Source organism: Thermothelomyces heterothallicus, assembly GCF_042370625.1.
Source record: "Thermothelomyces heterothallicus CBS 202.75 unplaced genomic scaffold P884_scaffold_11, whole genome shotgun sequence".
Classification (NCBI taxonomy): Eukaryota; Fungi; Ascomycota; class Sordariomycetes; order Sordariales; family Chaetomiaceae; genus Thermothelomyces; species Thermothelomyces heterothallicus.
The window spans coordinates 523,720-542,065 of record NW_027192572.1 but is presented as its reverse complement, the minus strand read 5'-3'; the positions used below and the strand labels follow the sequence as shown (position 1 = coordinate 542,065).

General features: G+C 51.8%; 7 protein-coding genes across 7 annotated transcripts; 2 read left to right on the top strand and 5 right to left on the bottom strand.

Annotated features, from left to right (window-relative positions):
- Positions 1–563: 563 nt before the first annotated feature.
- Positions 564–1,589, top strand: P884DRAFT_299803 (L-Aspartase-like protein; the record flags this gene model as incomplete). The annotated part of the gene is made up of 3 exons (XM_069444710.1): positions 564–848; positions 902–1,218; positions 1,277–1,589. 3 exons carry the CDS (start codon positions 564–566, stop codon positions 1,587–1,589), a joined length of 915 nt encoding a protein of 304 aa, XP_069297584.1.
- A 399-nt stretch (positions 1,590–1,988) lies between these two features.
- P884DRAFT_269783 (uncharacterized protein) lies at positions 1,989–2,973 on the bottom strand (the record flags this gene model as incomplete). Its single annotated transcript, XM_069442292.1, has 5 exons — positions 1,989–2,134; positions 2,196–2,363; positions 2,482–2,742; positions 2,874–2,903; positions 2,970–2,973. 5 exons carry the CDS (start codon positions 2,971–2,973, stop codon positions 1,989–1,991), a joined length of 609 nt encoding a protein of 202 aa, XP_069297583.1.
- Positions 2,974–5,178: 2,205 nt separating this feature from the next.
- On the bottom strand, positions 5,179–6,480 carry P884DRAFT_277646 (kinase-like domain-containing protein; the record flags this gene model as incomplete). The annotated part of the gene is made up of 5 exons (XM_069443101.1): positions 5,179–5,541; positions 5,654–5,680; positions 5,738–5,943; positions 6,030–6,319; positions 6,371–6,480. The coding sequence occupies 5 exons, from the start codon at positions 6,478–6,480 to the stop codon at positions 5,179–5,181; spliced, it is 996 nt and encodes a 331-aa protein (XP_069297582.1).
- Positions 6,481–7,331: 851 nt separating this feature from the next.
- On the top strand, positions 7,332–8,278 carry P884DRAFT_200436 (uncharacterized protein; the record flags this gene model as incomplete). The annotated part of the gene is made up of 5 exons (XM_069438298.1): positions 7,332–7,394; positions 7,553–7,568; positions 7,674–7,799; positions 7,919–8,131; positions 8,250–8,278. Coding segments are annotated over 5 exons (447 nt in total), but the record flags the coding sequence as incomplete, so codon positions are not given.
- Positions 8,279–8,748: 470 nt separating this feature from the next.
- P884DRAFT_259627 (GC-rich sequence DNA-binding factor-like protein-domain-containing protein) lies at positions 8,749–11,911 on the bottom strand. The gene has a single exon (XM_069441367.1). It carries the CDS (start codon positions 11,867–11,869, stop codon positions 8,900–8,902), a length of 2,970 nt encoding a protein of 989 aa, XP_069297580.1. The 5' UTR covers positions 11,870–11,911; the 3' UTR covers positions 8,749–8,899.
- Positions 11,912–12,128: 217 nt separating this feature from the next.
- Positions 12,129–13,325, bottom strand: P884DRAFT_243447 (uncharacterized protein). Its single transcript, XM_069440322.1, has 2 exons — positions 13,004–13,325; positions 12,129–12,899 (listed from the first exon to the last, which is right to left on the bottom strand). The coding sequence occupies exons 1-2, from the start codon at positions 13,170–13,172 to the stop codon at positions 12,607–12,609; spliced, it is 462 nt and encodes a 153-aa protein (XP_069297579.1). The 5' UTR covers positions 13,173–13,325; the 3' UTR covers positions 12,129–12,606.
- A 1,505-nt stretch (positions 13,326–14,830) lies between these two features.
- On the bottom strand, positions 14,831–15,659 carry P884DRAFT_292127 (uncharacterized protein; the record flags this gene model as incomplete). The annotated part of the gene is made up of 3 exons (XM_069444142.1): positions 15,244–15,659; positions 14,907–14,979; positions 14,831–14,875 (listed from the first exon to the last, which is right to left on the bottom strand). Exons 1-3 carry the CDS (start codon positions 15,579–15,581, stop codon positions 14,831–14,833), a joined length of 456 nt encoding a protein of 151 aa, XP_069297578.1. The 5' UTR covers positions 15,582–15,659.
- Positions 15,660–18,346: the final 2,687 nt, after the last annotated feature.

Sequence of the window (18,346 nt, the reverse complement as noted above, 5' to 3'; positions counted from 1 at the left end):
AAAAAAAAAAAAAAAAAAAAGAACCAAGTGCCTGTCCTCACGCAGACTTGGAGCCTCGGCGCCACTTAGGGTCCGCTCCGAAACGGACCTCCGGCCGCCTTTTTACAAAAGACAAGGGATACCGTTGTATTATGTACTCTATCGCACCTGCAAGCAGTTTATCGCTAGTTCAGACCATTAAGACGCCGCATTTGCAGGCTTTATTTTAGCACTTCTGCGTGTCCGACAAGCCAGTCCACAAGGCCAATTATTACCGAGCGAATCAAGTTGAACGTGAGACCTGCATGAAAAGAGAACTTTTATTTTAACAATTTTCTCTGAATAGCGCCATGTTTTCTTGATTTCCGTAACTGGCGCTACCCAGGTGCAGATGACAACACACTGATGTTCCCAGCCACTGAGGGTTTGGCGCCCGGTTTGGTATCTTGAAATAAGTATGCGGAAGAAACGGTCTGCCCTTCCCCACGTATCCGCGGCGTACCTGGACTGGGCCGCCTTGCAGGACAGGCGGCAGTGGCCTGCTGCGAAGCCATGCGCTCCCGACCACCATCGTCAGGGCGGCCATGCTGATCTGCTGCAACTCGCTTATGCGGGGGCATTCGGGTGTGCGGATCAGCGTCATAGAGTCCGTCATGAAGCTTCTGGCCCTCGACATGATGATCCCCGTGGTGTCTCTACGCGGCAGCATCTCTGCGTCGGGAGACCTATCCACCCTTTCTTATATCGCCGGCGCAATTGAGGGTAATCCCGACATCTTTGTGAGGGTAGGTAGCAGCAGCAGCAGCGAAGACGGAAAGAGGAGGATCCTGTCGGCAAGGGAGACGCTCAAGCTGACCAAGCTCAACCCGGTGCGCCTCCAGGCCAAGGAAGGGCTCGGCATCACCAACGGGACGGCCCCGAGCTGCGCAGCGGCCTGCCTGGCCAGGCCGAGATGGCGGCGTGCGCGCTCGACGCCGCCGAGCTCGTCGCCCGCGTGGGCGCCGTCGTCAGGGACGTCGTGGGGCGCTGCTTCTTCGACGGCGGTGGTGGGAGCCGGGGGAGCCAAGATGAAGAGGGAAAGGAGGAGGAGGAGGAGGAGGAGGAGGAGGAGGACAAGGAGGCGATCGTGGAGGCGGTGAAAACGGCGGTGCTGGGGCTTCTGGTCGCCGCCGAGTGTGGCGCTTCGTCGGTGGAGGGGCTGCGCGAGTACCAGGCCCGGATGGCCGCGGCGCTGGGGGTGTGCCACGCGCGTGCGGGACGAGTTCGCGCGCCGCCGGACCACGGCTGACTACATCAGCCCGGCGTCCAGGGTCGTGTACGACTTTGTGCACAAGGATCTGAGGATCCCGCTCAGCCGGGGCGTCGAGGACCGCCCTCCGCTGCTGCTGCGCAAGGCCGAGGAGGCCAAGAAGCGAGGCTCCAACGGGTCCGCACCGAATGGCTCGGGAGCGCACGGAGAGGATGTTACCTCCTCCATCGAACAGGAGCTAGCGGTCCGGGGTAGGACGATTGGGACCATGGCGGGGGAGATTTACGAGGCGTTGGGTAGGGGCGAACTTCACAATAGGATCATGAAGTTCGGGAAGGAGTCGGGCATCTGGGGGATTTAATTGGTATCATTAACTACTGGATTATGCCTGGAATCACGAGGGGAGTAATTATCATTCAAACACTGTCACGATGGGATGACTCACTAATTATTAATACTTAACCCCGCGAGATGAGCAATATAATTAATTAATACCACGACGGGCAGACTACCTAATTAATTATGATCTGGCGACGTTCGCAGCTCAACATAGGCGCCAGCACTGCCCCGAGGGAACCTGCACTGTAGGCATCTGCCGGAAACGTCATCTGTACCTGGCCACCTTCCGTGTTTTCAGCGAGGGCTGCCCCTTTTCTGCACATCCTTCCAGTTGGCGGGCCGTTATGTCGGAGATGACCGTTCTTCTCTCACAATGACGATGAAGTACTGATTTCCCCGCGTGGACATGCAGCATCGACTATTATGCCGTAACTACCAACCAGTCGTCGTCCGTCTCAACTTCTATCCCCGCGCAAAACTCGTCGTCCACCGCTGCATGAATCCACCCCTCGACGCTGCTCCCCTCTGCGGCCTCGGTGCCCACGCTTTCCGAGTCAGGAACCATGACTGAATCTCCACACGTCAGCCCTGGGTGAATAATTAACGCCTTGCGTAAAAGCCCACTCACCAAAACCGCCGTCATTGCTGGCCTTGGCTTCCAACGCTAACATGACGTCTTGCTTGGAGGCGCGATACTGCTCGGAAAGCCGGCTCAGCTCCCCAGTGACACGTTCGGCGAGCTCCTTTCTCTCGGCAACATCCTGTTCAAGGATCCTCTTCCTCCGTTGAACAAGGTCTGTGACGGGAAAGGGGGGAGGAAAAGAAAAGAATAAAAACAAGCACGTCAGCAACTCTCCGGACTCTGCCGTGTCTAGTAATTAGCACGGAATGCCGCGCCCAGCTTGAACACTTACTCCTGGCCGCCGTAGCCACGAAGCGGTAAAAGTCGACCTCGAGCACGTCCATCCGCGCCACGGTGTACTTCGGCTCGCCGGCGGCCTCCTCCCGGGCCGTTATGACGCGGCGGGCGCGGTTGCCCCTCGCTTCGGCGTCGGCCATGATTTGCTCCGGTCTGAACTTTTGGACTGCGTGCTCGGCTGCCTCCGCCGCTATGGCGGCACAGTCGCGCTGGAGTTCATACCTCCCTCGCGACTCCAGGCCCGGGAACTTGTGGGCTGGAAACGCTCCGGGGTCAGTGTCACAGCCGCCCCAAACATATAGAATGGAAGAAGGGGGAAAAAGAAAGAAAGAAAGAAAAGCGCGCCGAAGCAATGACGACAGAAAAGGACTGGGATTAATTACTTACCATGATGGGCGAAATCAATGATAGGGTCGGCTACGTGGACGGGTGAGCGGGGAGAGAAGAAAGAAGTTGATCGAGGTATCGAGTTGTATTACTCACCCATTTTCGAAACATTGGCTGGCTGTCAAGGAACGGGGGAAATGTCGGACGAATCACCGGGAACGTAGTCACTCTGGTGCCTAGTGTGCTATGTCGAAGCTCAGGGGAAGACCGGTTTCTGTGGTGGAAGAGGAAGATAAAAGGCCGTGCGGTCCAGCCGACCGTCAGGGAGCTGCTTTTGTTTCGACAGCGATGCATCATCGACCGCTGGACGCATCTTAAGGACGTCGGAACTGCAGAAGATGTGGAAGAGGGGCGCAAGAATGATGATGTACGCGTATCTAAAGACCCGAGTCGCCCAGGTGTGCGCAGGTAATGCAGGTCGGTATCAATAAGGTAATTAGGTATTGATTATGTATGCACAAGTACGCCTGATTGTGTATAGTGTTCATCTAGATTTCATAGCCCACTTTAACTCAATGGAGGAGAGCGAGAGAAAGGTCCGAGGAATCCATCGGGAGCTGTGGCTGGATTTCCAACTCCATAGTCTCGCCGATGTGTTTCTGATTGATTGCCATGTTCCTCTTCCAACAACTCAACCAATCTCACCAGCGGATTTGGGAAGGGAATATAATTATTGCCTGCGGCACCAGTGCTATAGCCTACTAGCTAAGCTAGAAGGGGAGGAGTCCTACCTTAGCCTATATTACTTTCCTATCTAGCTATTTCTAGTCCTAGCCCTAGCTAGTTAGCCCTAGTTCCTCCTTACTATTAAAGGAGACTTATAAGGCTTAGGGGTAATAGTCTAACCTCTGCTGCTCTATAATATTCCCATAGGTAGCTCGGAGGGCGGCCGAGGCCTAGATTAGGTCTATCGTAAAGGGCCGGCCCTACTAGGCCCCATAGGGAGCCCTAGTAACCTAACTATATAGGATACATAGGTCGAGGTTCTAAAGATCTATAAGGCTAAGGAGGTCCTAATCCCCCTAGTTAGACCTGCTATATAGGTCCTAGGCTAGGTAGTAGAGGTTAAAGTCCCCTATAAGTACTAGGGGGTTAGCCGGCTAGGGGAGGGCTAGTCAGCCTTATAGGAGGGACCAGTCCCCCCTATCATTATAGAGTCGGTCGCAGTCAGATCTAGTCATCAGGCTTGTAGTGTCTGTTACGTAGCCGTTACGGTTCGCGTATAGTTAAGAGTGTTATCGTTAGATAGCGTTTTTCGAGGGCTTTCTACTGGTAGTAGTTTCGTACGTTTTGGAAGGATATTCGTGGGGATGTAAGAGATCTTGTAATCGTAGTGGCCTCGGCTCGCATGAATTAGACTTCTTTTGTATCTACTTCGAGATGTGCTTCCCTAGTGTTAAATGCCCGCTGTCTTCTCTTCCAGGTTAGCGGCCTTCCTTTTCAGCTTTCAGCCTTTTCTTGCACCTCCGCTGCCACGGATCACGTATAACTGCAGTCTTGGCATCTAACTCACCTCAGCTTTGCAGCGGCGACATTACGTGAACTGCTTGACATCGCAGAATCGAGGGCTTCCTCAATAGGACGTTAGTCGGTCAGTACGTGTGCTGGCCGTGGAGCAATGCGTTCGCGAAGCAGATCGCCAACGCGCAGCGCGGGGATGCCATCCTACAGGCTAGGCTTCACCCAGAGGACTTCATCCACGGGCTGCAGAGACTGCAGCCAACCAGGAATAATACAAGATGGCGAACGATGGCACCCTGGTCAAGCTTCAACAGCTTGATGAGCATGTGGACATGCAGGCTATCCAATCTGGAGTTGTCAAGAGGTCGGAACAAGGACCGCATTCTGACCTGACCAAAGACTGCCCGCATGTTGAGACGTTGCTGAGGCGGAGCGCCGAGGTCGCGGGAAGCAAAGAGGGGCCGAAGGCCGGTGTCCTGCCGCAGGATGGAGTACAAGATAAAACGGCTGGACTAGCCCGCCAGACCAAAAAGGGTGTCTTAGCGTATGCGAAGTCTGGAGGGGAGGCGGACACGTCGATATTTCACTGGCTGTGTGCTCTTTACAATCCATTAAATTCGCTGAGAAGAAGGCACGGCACCAGGCGCATCAAGGCTGAGGGCCTTGAAAAGCTTCCTTTGATAGGCAAATCCATATTGTCTCTCAATCTGACTGTCCCCTGACTGTGAATAATACATACCTATCTCCTACTGCGTACCGCAGAAAGCTTTCGACCAAATACCTTAGACTGACTCGGACTTCATTGACATCCTTCTTCTTACATGACCAAGGACGGCCGCAACTTTTAGGAGGTATCTCCCTTCTCCCCAGGAAGTGGATCTCTTGTATCTTCCGACTCCTCGGTAAACCACTCATCCTGCAGAAGCTGCTCCGCCGTGGGCCTGTCGCGTGGATCCAGCTTCATGATCTTGCGTATGAACACGTTGTCCGCCGGCGGAACTTCCCTCTTGGTTACCAGGTGAAAGGGCTTTTCGGGTGGGCCCTGGCTGTTGAGGTGGTTCACAAATATCATGGTCTCTTCGTCGTTGAAGTCTTCGTACGATCGTGGAAAGGGGCCGAAGAACTTGTACATGCGCTTGAGCACAGTGAGTTCGTACAAGTCGTCTTCGGGACGGACCTTGTCGATGGCGGGGTTGAAGAGATGGTACTGTCAACATTGTCAGTTCAGGCATCTGTTTCCGAGACGTGTTGTGAGCAGTATGCCGGTCTCGGATCTGAGGGACCTTTCAAGAAATTAAGTGATTGGGAACGTTGCTTACGTTGCCGCCATAGAGGAGACTCAGGATCTGGATGCACTGGTTAGAAAGACCTTGGGACACGAATTACACAGTGTACCAACGTACAGCATTGCCAAATGACCATATATCTGTAGCGGTTCCCCATGGAATTTGGAATGTGGCCTCTGGGCTTCGAGTGAAGCCTGCGCCGATGAGGTGGCCCTTGGCGAACTCGGAGTCCTGGGACACCACGCCGCCACAATCACCTAATTGTATCTCGCTGAATCGCTGGTTTTTGCCGTAGTTGACAAAGATATTGTCCAGCTTGATATCTAATTACATCCGAGTGTCAGGTTCAAGATATCTGTTTTGGTGGGCGATGCCCCCCGAAGGGAGTTTCACCAGAGAACACACGCACCTGTATGGACCATTCCGTCTTCGTGCAATACCTTAAGAGCCTGGAGAACGCATTTGGCAACCTGTTTGATTTCAGGGCGCGATAACCTCTTGCGATTGGACTCAGTCAGGAGGTCGGTATCTAAGTGCTTAAGGACAATTGAAGGTGGGTCCGAGGGCTCGACAATCTCGTCCAGGAGCGGACGAAGAAACGGGGTTCTGCCCTGGTAACGTTTGAGGACATCTGCCTCATTTTGTAGACGCCAGTGGCCCTTGATGCTTTTGACGATGCACTTCTTGTTGTTGTGGTTCCTGGAAAGCCTCTTAGTCCGTATCGCCCCATCGAATCCCTGAAAGACCCACGTTGCGAGAAACACCGCGCCTTGGTCGGCAGCCCTGTGAAGCTCCTTTACGATTGAATAAGTCGAAAGGCGGCCTTTAAGGCGCTGTCCGATGCTGAGTAAGGACGTCATCGGTGGTTCACCAGGCAGTGCGGTTTGCTCAGTGTTTTCGTTGCCCGGAGGTATCATGGTTGCGCTCGTTGATCGAACCGCGTCAACTGCTGCTTTTCCCTGTTGGGGCCCCAACTCGGCATCCTTGCAAGGCTGCTTGACAGATTCAGTTGGTCCGCGAGCCAAAGCCGCCTTGTGGGGCTGGGAACTATGACCGTACTTCGTTAGACTTCGGTTCGCATGTCTATAAACTAAGTACGCATGTTCTGCAGGAAATGGCTTCCTAAAAATCGATATAGAGATCCATGGCATATATTTCCGTCGAGCCTCGAAGTGAACAGCTTACTGTGCTTAGTTGATGCGCTATTCCCAAAAACCGGGCGACTGCAAAGCAAGAGCGGGGTTAGGGTTGAGCGCGTGTTTCTCAGAACCCCCGAAGCCTGCCCTGCGCGGAGAATTGCTCACACAGCAGGTAAGGCGCCTGGTAAGGCAGGGCCGCGTTTTTGCGCCAACAAATGCACGTGTTTCATGATCGGCCGGTGCCATGGCTGCCCCTCCCCCTCATATTATTCACTTGCGAAATTCCAGCCCGATGACCTTCTCCATTCGAGTCAATTCTTTCCCCCCAACAAACATTCTGCATCTCCCTACCCAGCAAAGCGGTTTAAGAAATTTGTCCCTTCTTTTTTCACTTCGCACAACATGGTGCGTATCGGATCCACCCGCTCTCATGCGTGAGATAAGACCGCGTTGTAGCCCACCGGACTCGCTTCCCTGCTCCGAGCCGCAGGCAATGCCTTAACGACAAATTGATATCCGTGATCTTAGCCACCTTTTTACTGAGCAATCGATGGCTGACAACACGGCGGTTTCAGGGCGCCCACACACTCCAACCGGACCAAATTGCCCAGTACAAGCAAGTCTTTGAGATCTTTGTATGTCCTTAGTCCTGGCCCCCTAAAGCACGATTGAGCCACTGCACCACGCGACCACAAGTTCCCCACCCCGGCATGCACAAATAAAGATGGATATTGAAGCTTTGGACAAGCGACTGACCCCGCCTCTCTGGTAACTGTGTTTCCCAACTATGCAGGACAAGGATGGCACAGGTGAGAACCAACCCCCCCAACTTTCCCTTCTCACGTCGGTCTCGGGTATGTTTTCTCCGTTGGCGTCGCCGTACTGACTGACACGTCCGGGGCGCGGGCAACCAGGTGACATCACCGCCGATGAGCTCGGCCAGGTCATGCGCGAGCTGGGCCTGAACCCCAGCGAGGCCGAGCTGCGGGACCTCGTCAGCGAGGTCGACATCAACAACGACGGCGTCATCTCTTTCGAGGGTAGGTATCGTCAGTCATTGATTGCCCGCCCTTTTTCAGGTCCGCTTCGAGGAGATGAAGGGCGGAGACAAAACAACCCAAGCAGGAAAACTAATTAAACAACGGGTTTTGAAAAACAGAGTTCCTCACCCTCATGTCCCAGACGGTCAAGGAGGTGGACACGGAGCAGGAGCTCCTCAACGCCTTCAAGGTCTTTGACAAGGACGGCAGCGGTACCATTTCGAGCGACGAGCTGCGCAACGTGCTCAAGTCCCTGGGCGAGAACCTGACCGACCAGGAGCTCGACGAGATGATCAAGCTCGCCGACCGCAACGGCGACGGCACCATTGACTGTGCGTTCCCGCGCTCCCTTTAATTGCCACCCCCCACGCTTCTCTTTTCTTGTTTCTTTTTTTTATGATGCTCGGCCGACTGACATTTGTTTGCGTCTGTTATTTTATAATTGATTAGACCAAGAATTCGCCAGCATTATGAAATAAATTGTCAGGCGAAGGATGGGCGAGATGAGTCTGTTTGACCATGGGATGTTCTTGCATAGCGAGGGCAGCGTTTGGCTCTGCGTTTCTGATCAGGCCTTATCTTGTTGTTCGCCATCTTGTTTTGCTTAATATGGCTTGACGATTCCCCGATACTCTGTGGTAGCTGAGGTTGCAAATCATCCCCCTAATATCCGCAGTCCGGGACGGCTTTGTTCAGGCTGCTGTCACCTTTGAGAATTACAGAGACTTGGATTCCCCCTTTTCGATTAGATTGTAGTGATGCGTCTGAGTTATCCAGATGATGTTGCTAAAAAAAACATCTTACTGTCCAGAGTGTCTGCAAAGCGGTTGGCGAATCAGAGGAGGAACATGTAGAAGGCAGGGGGGAGGGGAGCTTAGGGCGAGTAGTAAATAAGCCGACAACAGCATGTGGAGAGCAAGGACCAGTATCATGTTGGGTCCTATCCATTGCCAAAGTAATCGCCTCCATTTGGGGCTGGAAAGTTCGGATTAATATCGTCATAACTAACCGACAATACCCTTGTTCGCAAAGGACCATTTATGACTATTGTATTTCTTTCTCCCATCACCTGTTCCGCCTGCAAGGTCGTACACAAACAATTAAGACACCAACGACAAGACCGTCCACCAGTCCTCCTCATTGTCCCTCCGAATCTCGAGCGGGTTCTTCTGGTCCTTGGCCAGGGCAAACAAGCTGTTACCCTTGAAGTAAACCAGGACACCCTTCTTCCCCTCCGGCCCGGTGATCTTGTACATGGGGCCCTCGGCATGCAGCTGGCTCCGGTCCGGCATGAACTGCAGATCATGCTCCTGACACCAAGCCTCCATAACGTCCCTGAAGCTGACCTCCTCGGGCTTGCGGCGCAACAGCGCCGGCTGCTGCTGCTCCGGCGCGGGCTCCGCCCTCCCACCGGAGTCCCTATCCCTGCGCGTCGTCTTGAGGGCGGGGCCCTTCTCGGGCGGGCGCAGGTCGGCGCGGACGCGGTCGCCGAGGTCGAGGGCGCGCTCGATCATGGCCGAGCCCTTCTCGAACTCGGCCACGATGGAGGGTAGGGCCTTGATCTCGTCCGGGAAGACCTCGTCTTGCCACCACTGGAACCAGGCGCCGATCTCGTTGTAGTCGGCCTCCTCGAGCAGCAGCCACTGGTACAGCGCGGCGTGCCAGGCCGGGAACACCTCGGCCACCAGCACCTCGCCCAGCATGCTCGGCCGCACCACGTCCGGCGACCACTCGAGGATCCGGTCGAGCACCTCCATGTAGGGCGCCTGGTCCTGCGGCTCGACGCGGAAGTGCGTGCGCAGGGACCGCGCCATGCCCGGCAGCAGGTGGTTCATGACGAGCGGCCGCCACATGTCCTTTGTTGTTGTTGTTGTTGATGATGCTGACGGCGTGGCGGTGGAGTCGCGACCGCCGGCGTCGGCCGGGCGGAGCACGTCCTTCCACTGCTTTAGGCCCGGGATCACGCCGCGCCGGAAGTCCCACGAGTCGATCAGCTGGCGGAACTTGCGGCGCACGTCGGCAACCAGGCCGGTGGAGCTCCTCGGATCCAGATGGGAGGGCGGGAGATAGGGCAGCCAGGGGAAGATCCAGCGGTGGGGGAGGTTGTTGGTGTGCTTCTTGGGCTGCCACTTCTGCAGCGCGTCTTCGAGCTTGCGGATGATATCCCGCAAGAGCTGGGCGCGCACGAAAGGCGGAAGCAGGGGAGACCAGGCGTCAAGGACCGCGGTGAGCTGGTCCGGGTCGCGGACGTTCCACTCGCGCACGGTGGCCGAGAGGGTGCGGAGCCACTGCTCGTACATCATGGTCTCGTAGGGAGTGGCGGTGGGTTTGCGGTACGTCTTCTTGGTCTCGTTGTCGAGGCCCAACAAGCCGCGGATGGAGTTGAGGCCGTCGACAAAGGGGGGCTTTGGCTCCTCGAGAGGATCCCATAGCTGGCGGTATTGGTTGAAGAGGGGGTGGATTGCTGCAACGGCAAGCGAGCTGAGTTCCGATTTGATCTGAGGAAGTATAGAGTCGGAAAGAGTGTTGCTCGCTTCCGCCAGACCGGCGATGACCTGGCTCAATTGGTGACAGATATCGGCTTTGGGTTCCGCCTCGCCGCTCTCGGCCGGTTTGGAGGCCGCCTCGGATGCTGCTGTGACAGATTTGTTGCCCTGCAAGCTCGCCGAGAGCTCTTCTAGCTCCTGCTGCTCTTGCTTTAGCTGCAAGTCGAGGTAGGCTTTCCGTTCCTGCAGACCCTGCCACTCTTCCACGATTGCCAGGAAGTCGTTCTGAGCACGCCTGACGAGTTTTCGGTTCTCTGCGGCCTCGACGGACTCGGCGGGAGCGGCACCGCCCGTCGGAGTCATCAACCCAGACGAAGAGGTGAGCAACTTCTTCCCGGGTCCGGTCATGTCGAGGATCGGCGTGAAGGCCTCTGGTATTTTGAGGCCCGGAGCGGCCTTCTTGATCTCGTCCAGGGTCATGTATTTTGGCTTTGGGCGCTTCGGGGTGCTGGCACCGCTTCCCGGTCCGCTGCCAATCCCACCTGCCACAGCCTTCTTCTTCCGGGCGGCCTTCTTCTTCTCCTCTTCTTCCGAGTCTATCACCTCCTCTCCACGGAGACGGGCCTGTCGCTTCTCCTCCTGCCTTTCCTGTTCGGTCTTCTCCTTGACCGCACCCAAACCGACCTTCTGAGGCCGGAGATTGGCTTCGATGATGACGTTCCGACCTTGGCCCTCTTTTCCGAGACCCTGGCCCTCCACGTATCCCATCTTGGCCAGCATGCGTGCGCCAAAGGAGTTGGCATTGATCTTCGTCTTTCCCCCTTTTGTCTTGCTAAAGGCGCTCGGCAACACGGGGCGAGGCGTGGCCGGTTCTTCGTCTTTGACGAGAAGGGTGGGCCCCCGCGCTGACGTTGGCGTAAACCCATTGCCAAGGGGGTTGGCGCTATCGACCTTGGATTTGACGAACGGCTTTGGAGGTGCAGTCGGCCGCTTGTTGAACATTGCCTGCTGTGTTGGGGGGGTCCATCCCAAGCCTTGCCCGGCGGCGGCGGCGGCGGCAGAGGGACCCTTGAACCCCAAGCCCACGCCTGCCATCGTTTCGTCCTCGTCCTCGTCGTCTTCACCCGCTGCTGCGGAAGCTGGTACGGCGCCCGGATTGGCGTCGTCGTATTCGTCGTCCACCTTTTGGTCATTTGCCTCGTCCTCCTCCTCCTCCTCCTCATCATCATCATAATTATCGTCATCGTCATCATCGAGGTCAACGTCATAGTCTTCATCAGCCTTCGCCGATGAGACGAAGCTGACGGCCTTGTCCCGCAAACGCTTGTGCTTCCATCTCCCTCCCGGGCCCTCGTCCTCGCTTTCGGATCCGAATATCCCCAGTGCTGCGCGCTCCTTGGCATCGCCTCCGGTGCGGCGTCGCTTGCGCGGGTTCAGATCGGCGAACTCGCTGTCGTGCGGATTGCGCGAGGGCATCAAGTACTCGTCTTCCTCGTCGCCGTCGGATTCGGAGGACGAGTAGTCCTCAACGCTCGCCTTTTTGAGGCGAGCGGGGTCGAATTGCAACTCATCGAGACGCGCCATTACGGGGTCGGCGGTGCTGATGGTGAGGAGTTGGTTTGGTCGGAACAAAAATGCTGATTTTCGACGGGCACCTTGAAGGGAAGCTGCCGTTTGGTGGCGTCGCCCGCAACCACTGCAGCTCTGTCTCCAATGCTTACCTTATCTTATCATTGGGGGTGGGGCTGCTGGGAATATCCTTCGAGCCTCGCGCTGTGGGGCACGGTTTATTAATCCGCGGAATTCGTATAATAGCAGTTTTTTGAGGACCGGATCAAATAAACCAGGTTGGGCTTCTGAATTCTTGTGTTTTACACACAAGATTCCACATTCGTTGCCAATTTTTTTAGAGTATTGGTTATAGGTTTCTTAGCATTCTCCTAACCTCGGATATGTCTGGCAGTCTTGCAACAACAGTATTCCACCGCGTCAAGTTCCAGATATATTTCCCTTTCCCATTTCCCATTTCCCGTAACCTTCCCGCAACCAGGTCGAGAATCACCACCCTAGGTATCTCTCCCTAAACAGCAGAACATATTTTGGGAGACATTCAAGCACCTCCATTTCTCAACGAAACCCGCCGTCAGAAAGTGACCAGGACGGGCCTCGCGATTGTTTGTTCGAGGCATAATTAGCGACCACAAACAAAGAAAGGGACAAAGGAAGGAGAAACGAAGGAAGAAAAGAAGAAAAAGAAGGAAGAAAAGAAAGAAGGACGGAACGAGTAATTAAACCAGCTTTGGCTCTTAGTCCATCACCTCTCACTCATTTTCCCCCCAAGGGTTGACCCAGGGCCTGCACTTGTTGGCAGCGCAGTAGCCGGCGCAGCAGGGGCCGACCCACTGGCCGTCGCGGTAGCAGTCGCCGTAGGTGGGCACGCACATGCCCTGGCAGCTGACGCTGATGATGGGGGTGGGGGGTCCGACCATGATCTGGTTGACGCCCTCGGGCGAGATGCTGCTGGCCAGGGTCGCGTCGTTCTGCGTCTCGAACTTGCACTGATAGAAGGCGTTGTAGTCGGGCGCGTCGATGATGTTGACCGAGAGGTCGCTGTCTGTTTTCCCCGCGGGCGCAGCAGGTCGTGGTTAGTATGAATGATAGGCCGTGTCGGGTAAGATAGCTGAGCATAGCTCTTATATATGAGGGGTATAAACTTACTGGTCTTGTGGACGCTGCCGTCGGCGGGAATGGCGAGGGAGTACTCTGCCGGACCGGCGTGGAAGATGAGGTGCACGGTCTGGACCTCGTCCCGCTCCTCGATGACGGGCATGGCAGAGGCCATAGCCAAGAGGCCGAAGGCCGTGGCGAGCATGTTGAGGCACTTCATGGTGTTGTAAGTGTAAGAGGTAGGCCTTTGGCTGTCAAGGTGTTGTTGTTGTTGTTGTTGTTGTTGCAATCAGGAGGATGAATGGCAACAGGCAGGTTATACTTGTCTCTTGAGTATATTAAGTAGAGTAAGGCGAGCCTTGAACCAGAACTGGGCACACACCTGGGCGCGGTCATTGATACTTATACCAGTTTGCTCCCCTTACAGAAACTTAACTATACTGCGCGGATATAGGCGGCTAGAACGCACCACGATTGCCCTGCGGCCTAGGTATCTAACCACCTATTAATTAATTACCTATCAACAGTCCCCTCTCGCCGCTGCTGCCTGAACAGGGGGCGGAACTAGACAGGCGGGATCCGTTCGTCGTGTATTAACTAATTAGTGTAAGCCTGGCCAAGTCCAAAACGAAATGCATACATCACCATAGGCTTTCGAACGAGCCAAACAACACAATTCAATGTCACGTTGTCTTCGGGAGCGGCGGTGCAGCACATGGCAATACGAAGCAACGGCTTGGCATTCCGGGCGTGGCGTCGGGAAACAACTCAGCAGCTGACCCTCGATTAGCGGCAGAGGTCAGGCCATGGTCCGTCATGATTTGATAGGACCCTTTGTCCTCCCCACCGGACGTGGGATACGACCCAAGCCACTGCCAGCCAAGTGGCCCAACTCTCAGTTGCCTCTCCGCACGCACACTAGTGCAGTGGCGTTACTTAGTATAGAATATGTGGTGTATGTTTGTTCTAGAGTATCTTTGTCGTGTCGAGCGGTGTTGGGTTGTGAATGTCCTTGTATTGATCATACTCCACTACCTACACTAGTTTAACTTCCACTAACCAAGTCGTATATATATGTGCTATATATATCCACATGCTTGGCACGGGAGACTGCGTAGACTGCGACGGCCGACCTCGAGTGCCTGTCGTAGGTGAGGGCATCGAGCCTGCGCGCGCTGTAGGAAAAAAAGAAAAACGGAGTCAACGGATGACGATCTGTTTGTATTCCGTACTTCCATGGATGTCGTGTGCGATGGTACCTTATGTCAGCCAAGTTTGTGGTGTCGAGGATATGCTTGCTGGGGATGTCGATCACCCAGTCTCGGTCTGGCAGGAACATCTGGTTTAGGTCGAAAACACGAGCCGTGGGCGAGAGTAAGACGGAGCAATCAGCATGCGGTGCAGTTCCCAGCCCCGCCATCAAACCATCTTTTCGCAAAATCTCTGGCGCTGCAGGACTGCGGTTGCTGACTCAGTAGCCCTGACCCAACGGTAGCCCATAGGTTCACGGTACCCGTGAGTATGACTTCGCGACATGGCCCTTTATTCCACCGGCAATTGTAGACTTGGGTAATTACGTCGTATATCTCTACGTCGCGTCGGATGCTTAGACACGGTGTTAGTCGAATCGCATTAATTACGAGAAGAACTCGGTTTTCTGGAAGATAGGGGGCCATTGTAGTGGTAATAGAGAAAATGCTTCTTATAAAGTCAGGTGGTCATAGTAGTAGAAAAGTGTCAGGCTCGATGGTGGAGCACGTTATACTTCCTCCTTCAGTGTCGGTGACTTCTCTTAGCTCCTCTTTTCTTGCACGGAACTTCACTGATAGAGCTTATAGGAATCGACCACTTGGACTCATCTCATTCCTCTTTGTTGAACTATCTGTTGGTGTGGGGCTTAACCCTAGGCCTCACCATGGCGGTCTGATGTGGCAGACACACAGACTTCACACACAACAGCCTTGGAGCTGTTGCTTTTTTTCTGCACAGCACGGAAATACCGATCTTCATCGACCTCAATACCGTTGCTGATTCATGGTGTGTTCCCCACACTATCAGTACATACAGTGGCGTGATCCGGTGAGACGGTAGTAGTGTTGTTGGCACCAAGGTAATGCCAACTTTATAGCGGAATAACGTTAAATCCCGGTCCAGCCGGCTATATCATCTCATTCCTGGTCCAGCCAGGCTACCTACTTGGCTATCAACTAATCCTAGGCTCATAAAACCTGAAGGTATCTGCTTGCCTCCTCCACCTCAAGTTCCCAACCATCGATGGATCAGGGGCGTACCTGCACCCCGAGACCCGTGCTTCCCTTGCCTTGGACCTTGCCTGCACCGGACCCACGCCCGCGACCTTGCTGGTCGGCACGGTAGTGATCGGCTTCAACGTTTTGTGGTTATAATGATCCGGGAACAGGGAAGCTAGAAACACGCCATCGTCACCGGGGCGCTCAAAGAACTTGTTCAGTCCGTCAACGGTCCGCGGAAACTTGTTGAGATCGGCGGCAGCCTTGAGCTTCACCGACGCCCTGAGAAATGCGGTCGCGGCGGCGGCACACTTCAGGAAGTCATTCATCGTCCTGCACGCAGCGCCCGGGCAAAAGTCGACCGTCGTGGGATTCGGCATCAAAAGTTGAAGCCGAAGTACCGGGCTCCCTTCGGATTCATCAGGGCCACTATATCTTGTTCACTCTTGCAGGCCTCGATGGCTGCTGCCGTCTGGTCCGTAGCCGGCTTTCTGACGGCGTTCTTTCCCCCACGTGGTCGAAGGACAAAAGAACCCTCAGAGTGGGCTCAAAGTGGCCTCTCAAGAGGTCAAAGAAACCAAGCAGCAGATGGTCCATCTCAAAGGCCAGCTCTCCCTAAGTCGGACCCCCCATCAATAGAACACCCCATCAATGGAACACGCACCACGCCTACACCGCTTTTTCAACCCAACCACTTCAATCTACCATAACTTGCCCAACTTTTCTTCAAACCACTTCAAACTTCGTAGGTATATTCAACAGTCAAAGATGGCTTATACTGAAGAAGATTTACAGGATGCGGTCACAAAATACTATAATACCTGCTATTCAATTTGTAGTATCAGCCAGGAATTCGGAATTCTAACTACTACCTTATTCAACCGTATTCGAGGCCGTTAACCACGTTTAATTACAGCCGAACCACGTCAGTCTCTTAGTCGCGTATAGGAAGAACAGCTTACCTAATAGGTATTGATCTAAGTTACCCTAGGTATCCTACTAACCTATATATAAATTAGAGAGTTCGCTAGCCGAATACTCTAGGTACAAGGAGCTAGCCATATAACAATCGGAAAAGGCTAGATGACCTAGTTCCTTTATAGAAACCCTATCCTTCGAACCTAACGAGCCTATAAGATAGATTTAGTCCGTGTCAATGGTGCTACTAACTTAGTTATATATAGTTAATGGCTATAGCTAAATATCCTAGCTATTAAGGACATTCTACTAGCTAACTATTAGAATATAGATAAATATGGTATTATAGAAGGCTAGGGAACTAATAGGCTAATAGTTAGAAGTATTTAAATATATATAATATAGTAAAAGGTTCCTAGTTTATAGGTATAGACTTCCTTCCTTAAGTATATCTTAGTAATAGGGATATTACTCCCTCTAGTTATTATCTTTAAGAGTAAGAGTCTTTAATAATAATAGTTTCCTCTTGATAAGACTAAATTAAAGGACTAGAAGTTTATAGTAACCGAAAAAGGCTAGACTAATAATACTATTATATTAGAATAGCTATAAGAGGTGTTTATCCCCTATATATAGCTATAAGATCCTTTATAATGATAACTCCTTATATTAGATAGTTATAATAACTATATAACTAAGGATTTTATATAGGTATATTTTAAGAATAATATCTAATTACTCTTTTTACCTCTATATACCTTATATATCCTCTAACTATTAGATTTATTAGTCTTTTCCCCCCTAAAGTATATATATTAGAAGCTCCTTAATAATATAACTTCCTAGACCGATTTAATAGTTCTAGGTAAGTAGTTAATAATTAAATATATTATAAGGGCTTAGAAAGAGGCTATTATAGCCTAGAACATCAAAGTAAGATAAAGGGTATTAGGGTTATAGCTAGTTTATATAACTAAACTATAATATACTAGCCTTATAGTAACTATAGATAAGCATATAATATTTTATTTAACTACCTTAAGGGAAGGAAGAGGAGAAAGTAAGTATAGGTGCCAAAAGGGGTTCTGTTTCCTAATATAGGGGGTATATATATACTCCGGTTAGGGCCCGGTTAGGTATTAGGTTAGAGCCTAACCAGGTCCTAAGCGCGTGCCCTATAAACGCCCTACAAACGTATATAGGTCCGGTCTAAAACCAGGTATAGCCCGTTATCGATTAGCCTAGGTAGAGCCTAGGCCTATAATATACCCCCCCTCTTTTTCTAGTTAGATGCTTAGGTAGGTCTGCCTAGTATTACTATAGTAATAGGTCCTATATATACTAGTAGTCTATATATATAGTCTAGGTTTATTTAGGTCCTATATAGGTCCTAGTCTTTGTTTTGATATTATATAGGTCTTAGCCTTTGTTCGAGTTTGAAGTAGGGCCTAGTCTTTATTTAGGTCCTATATATACTCCCCTAGCCCTACTCCCTAAACGTATATAAATTCCTCCTCTCTTTCCCTCTAACTCCTACTTCTTCTCTTTTTATAACCTATAAATCCTTCCCTACCTATGTTTAACTATATACTATCCTATTACCTATATCTATATTATACCCTAAAATTTTTTATTTTTTTTTATTTAGAATGTCTACTATTATTAGCTTGCTTAGTAATAGTAGTAATAGCTATTGTCTTAGTAGTAATAAGAACAAAGATTATGGTATAAGTTTTCCCTTTTGTTTTCCTAATTATAGCTACTATATATATATATTAGGTCCCTATTAACTACCTAAATTTTAGCGTAAGAATTAGAATATTTCCTTTAGTAGGTTTGCTATCAAGGGTAACTCCTCTAATAAGGAGTTTAAACTCCTACCTAAGAAGATATAATATTATCTTAATTATATTTACTATATTCTAAGTGGTAATAATATTATATATATCCCTAGTTATAGTATATCCTATATAATATACTATTCTATTTATAATCCTTGTATTTAGGACTTATAATTATAGATAAATAATCTATATTTATATATAGGTATCTATAAGATTATATGTTATTATAATAAGGGTATAGCCCTAGAGACTCCTCCCTAGCCGAAGATCGTAAACCGTAGTATATATAAGGTAGTCCTTATACCTATATTCTCTACCTTAGTACGTTCTTTTATTATAATTATAGAGGCTATATAGGCTAACCGCTCCCCTGCCTAGCTCGC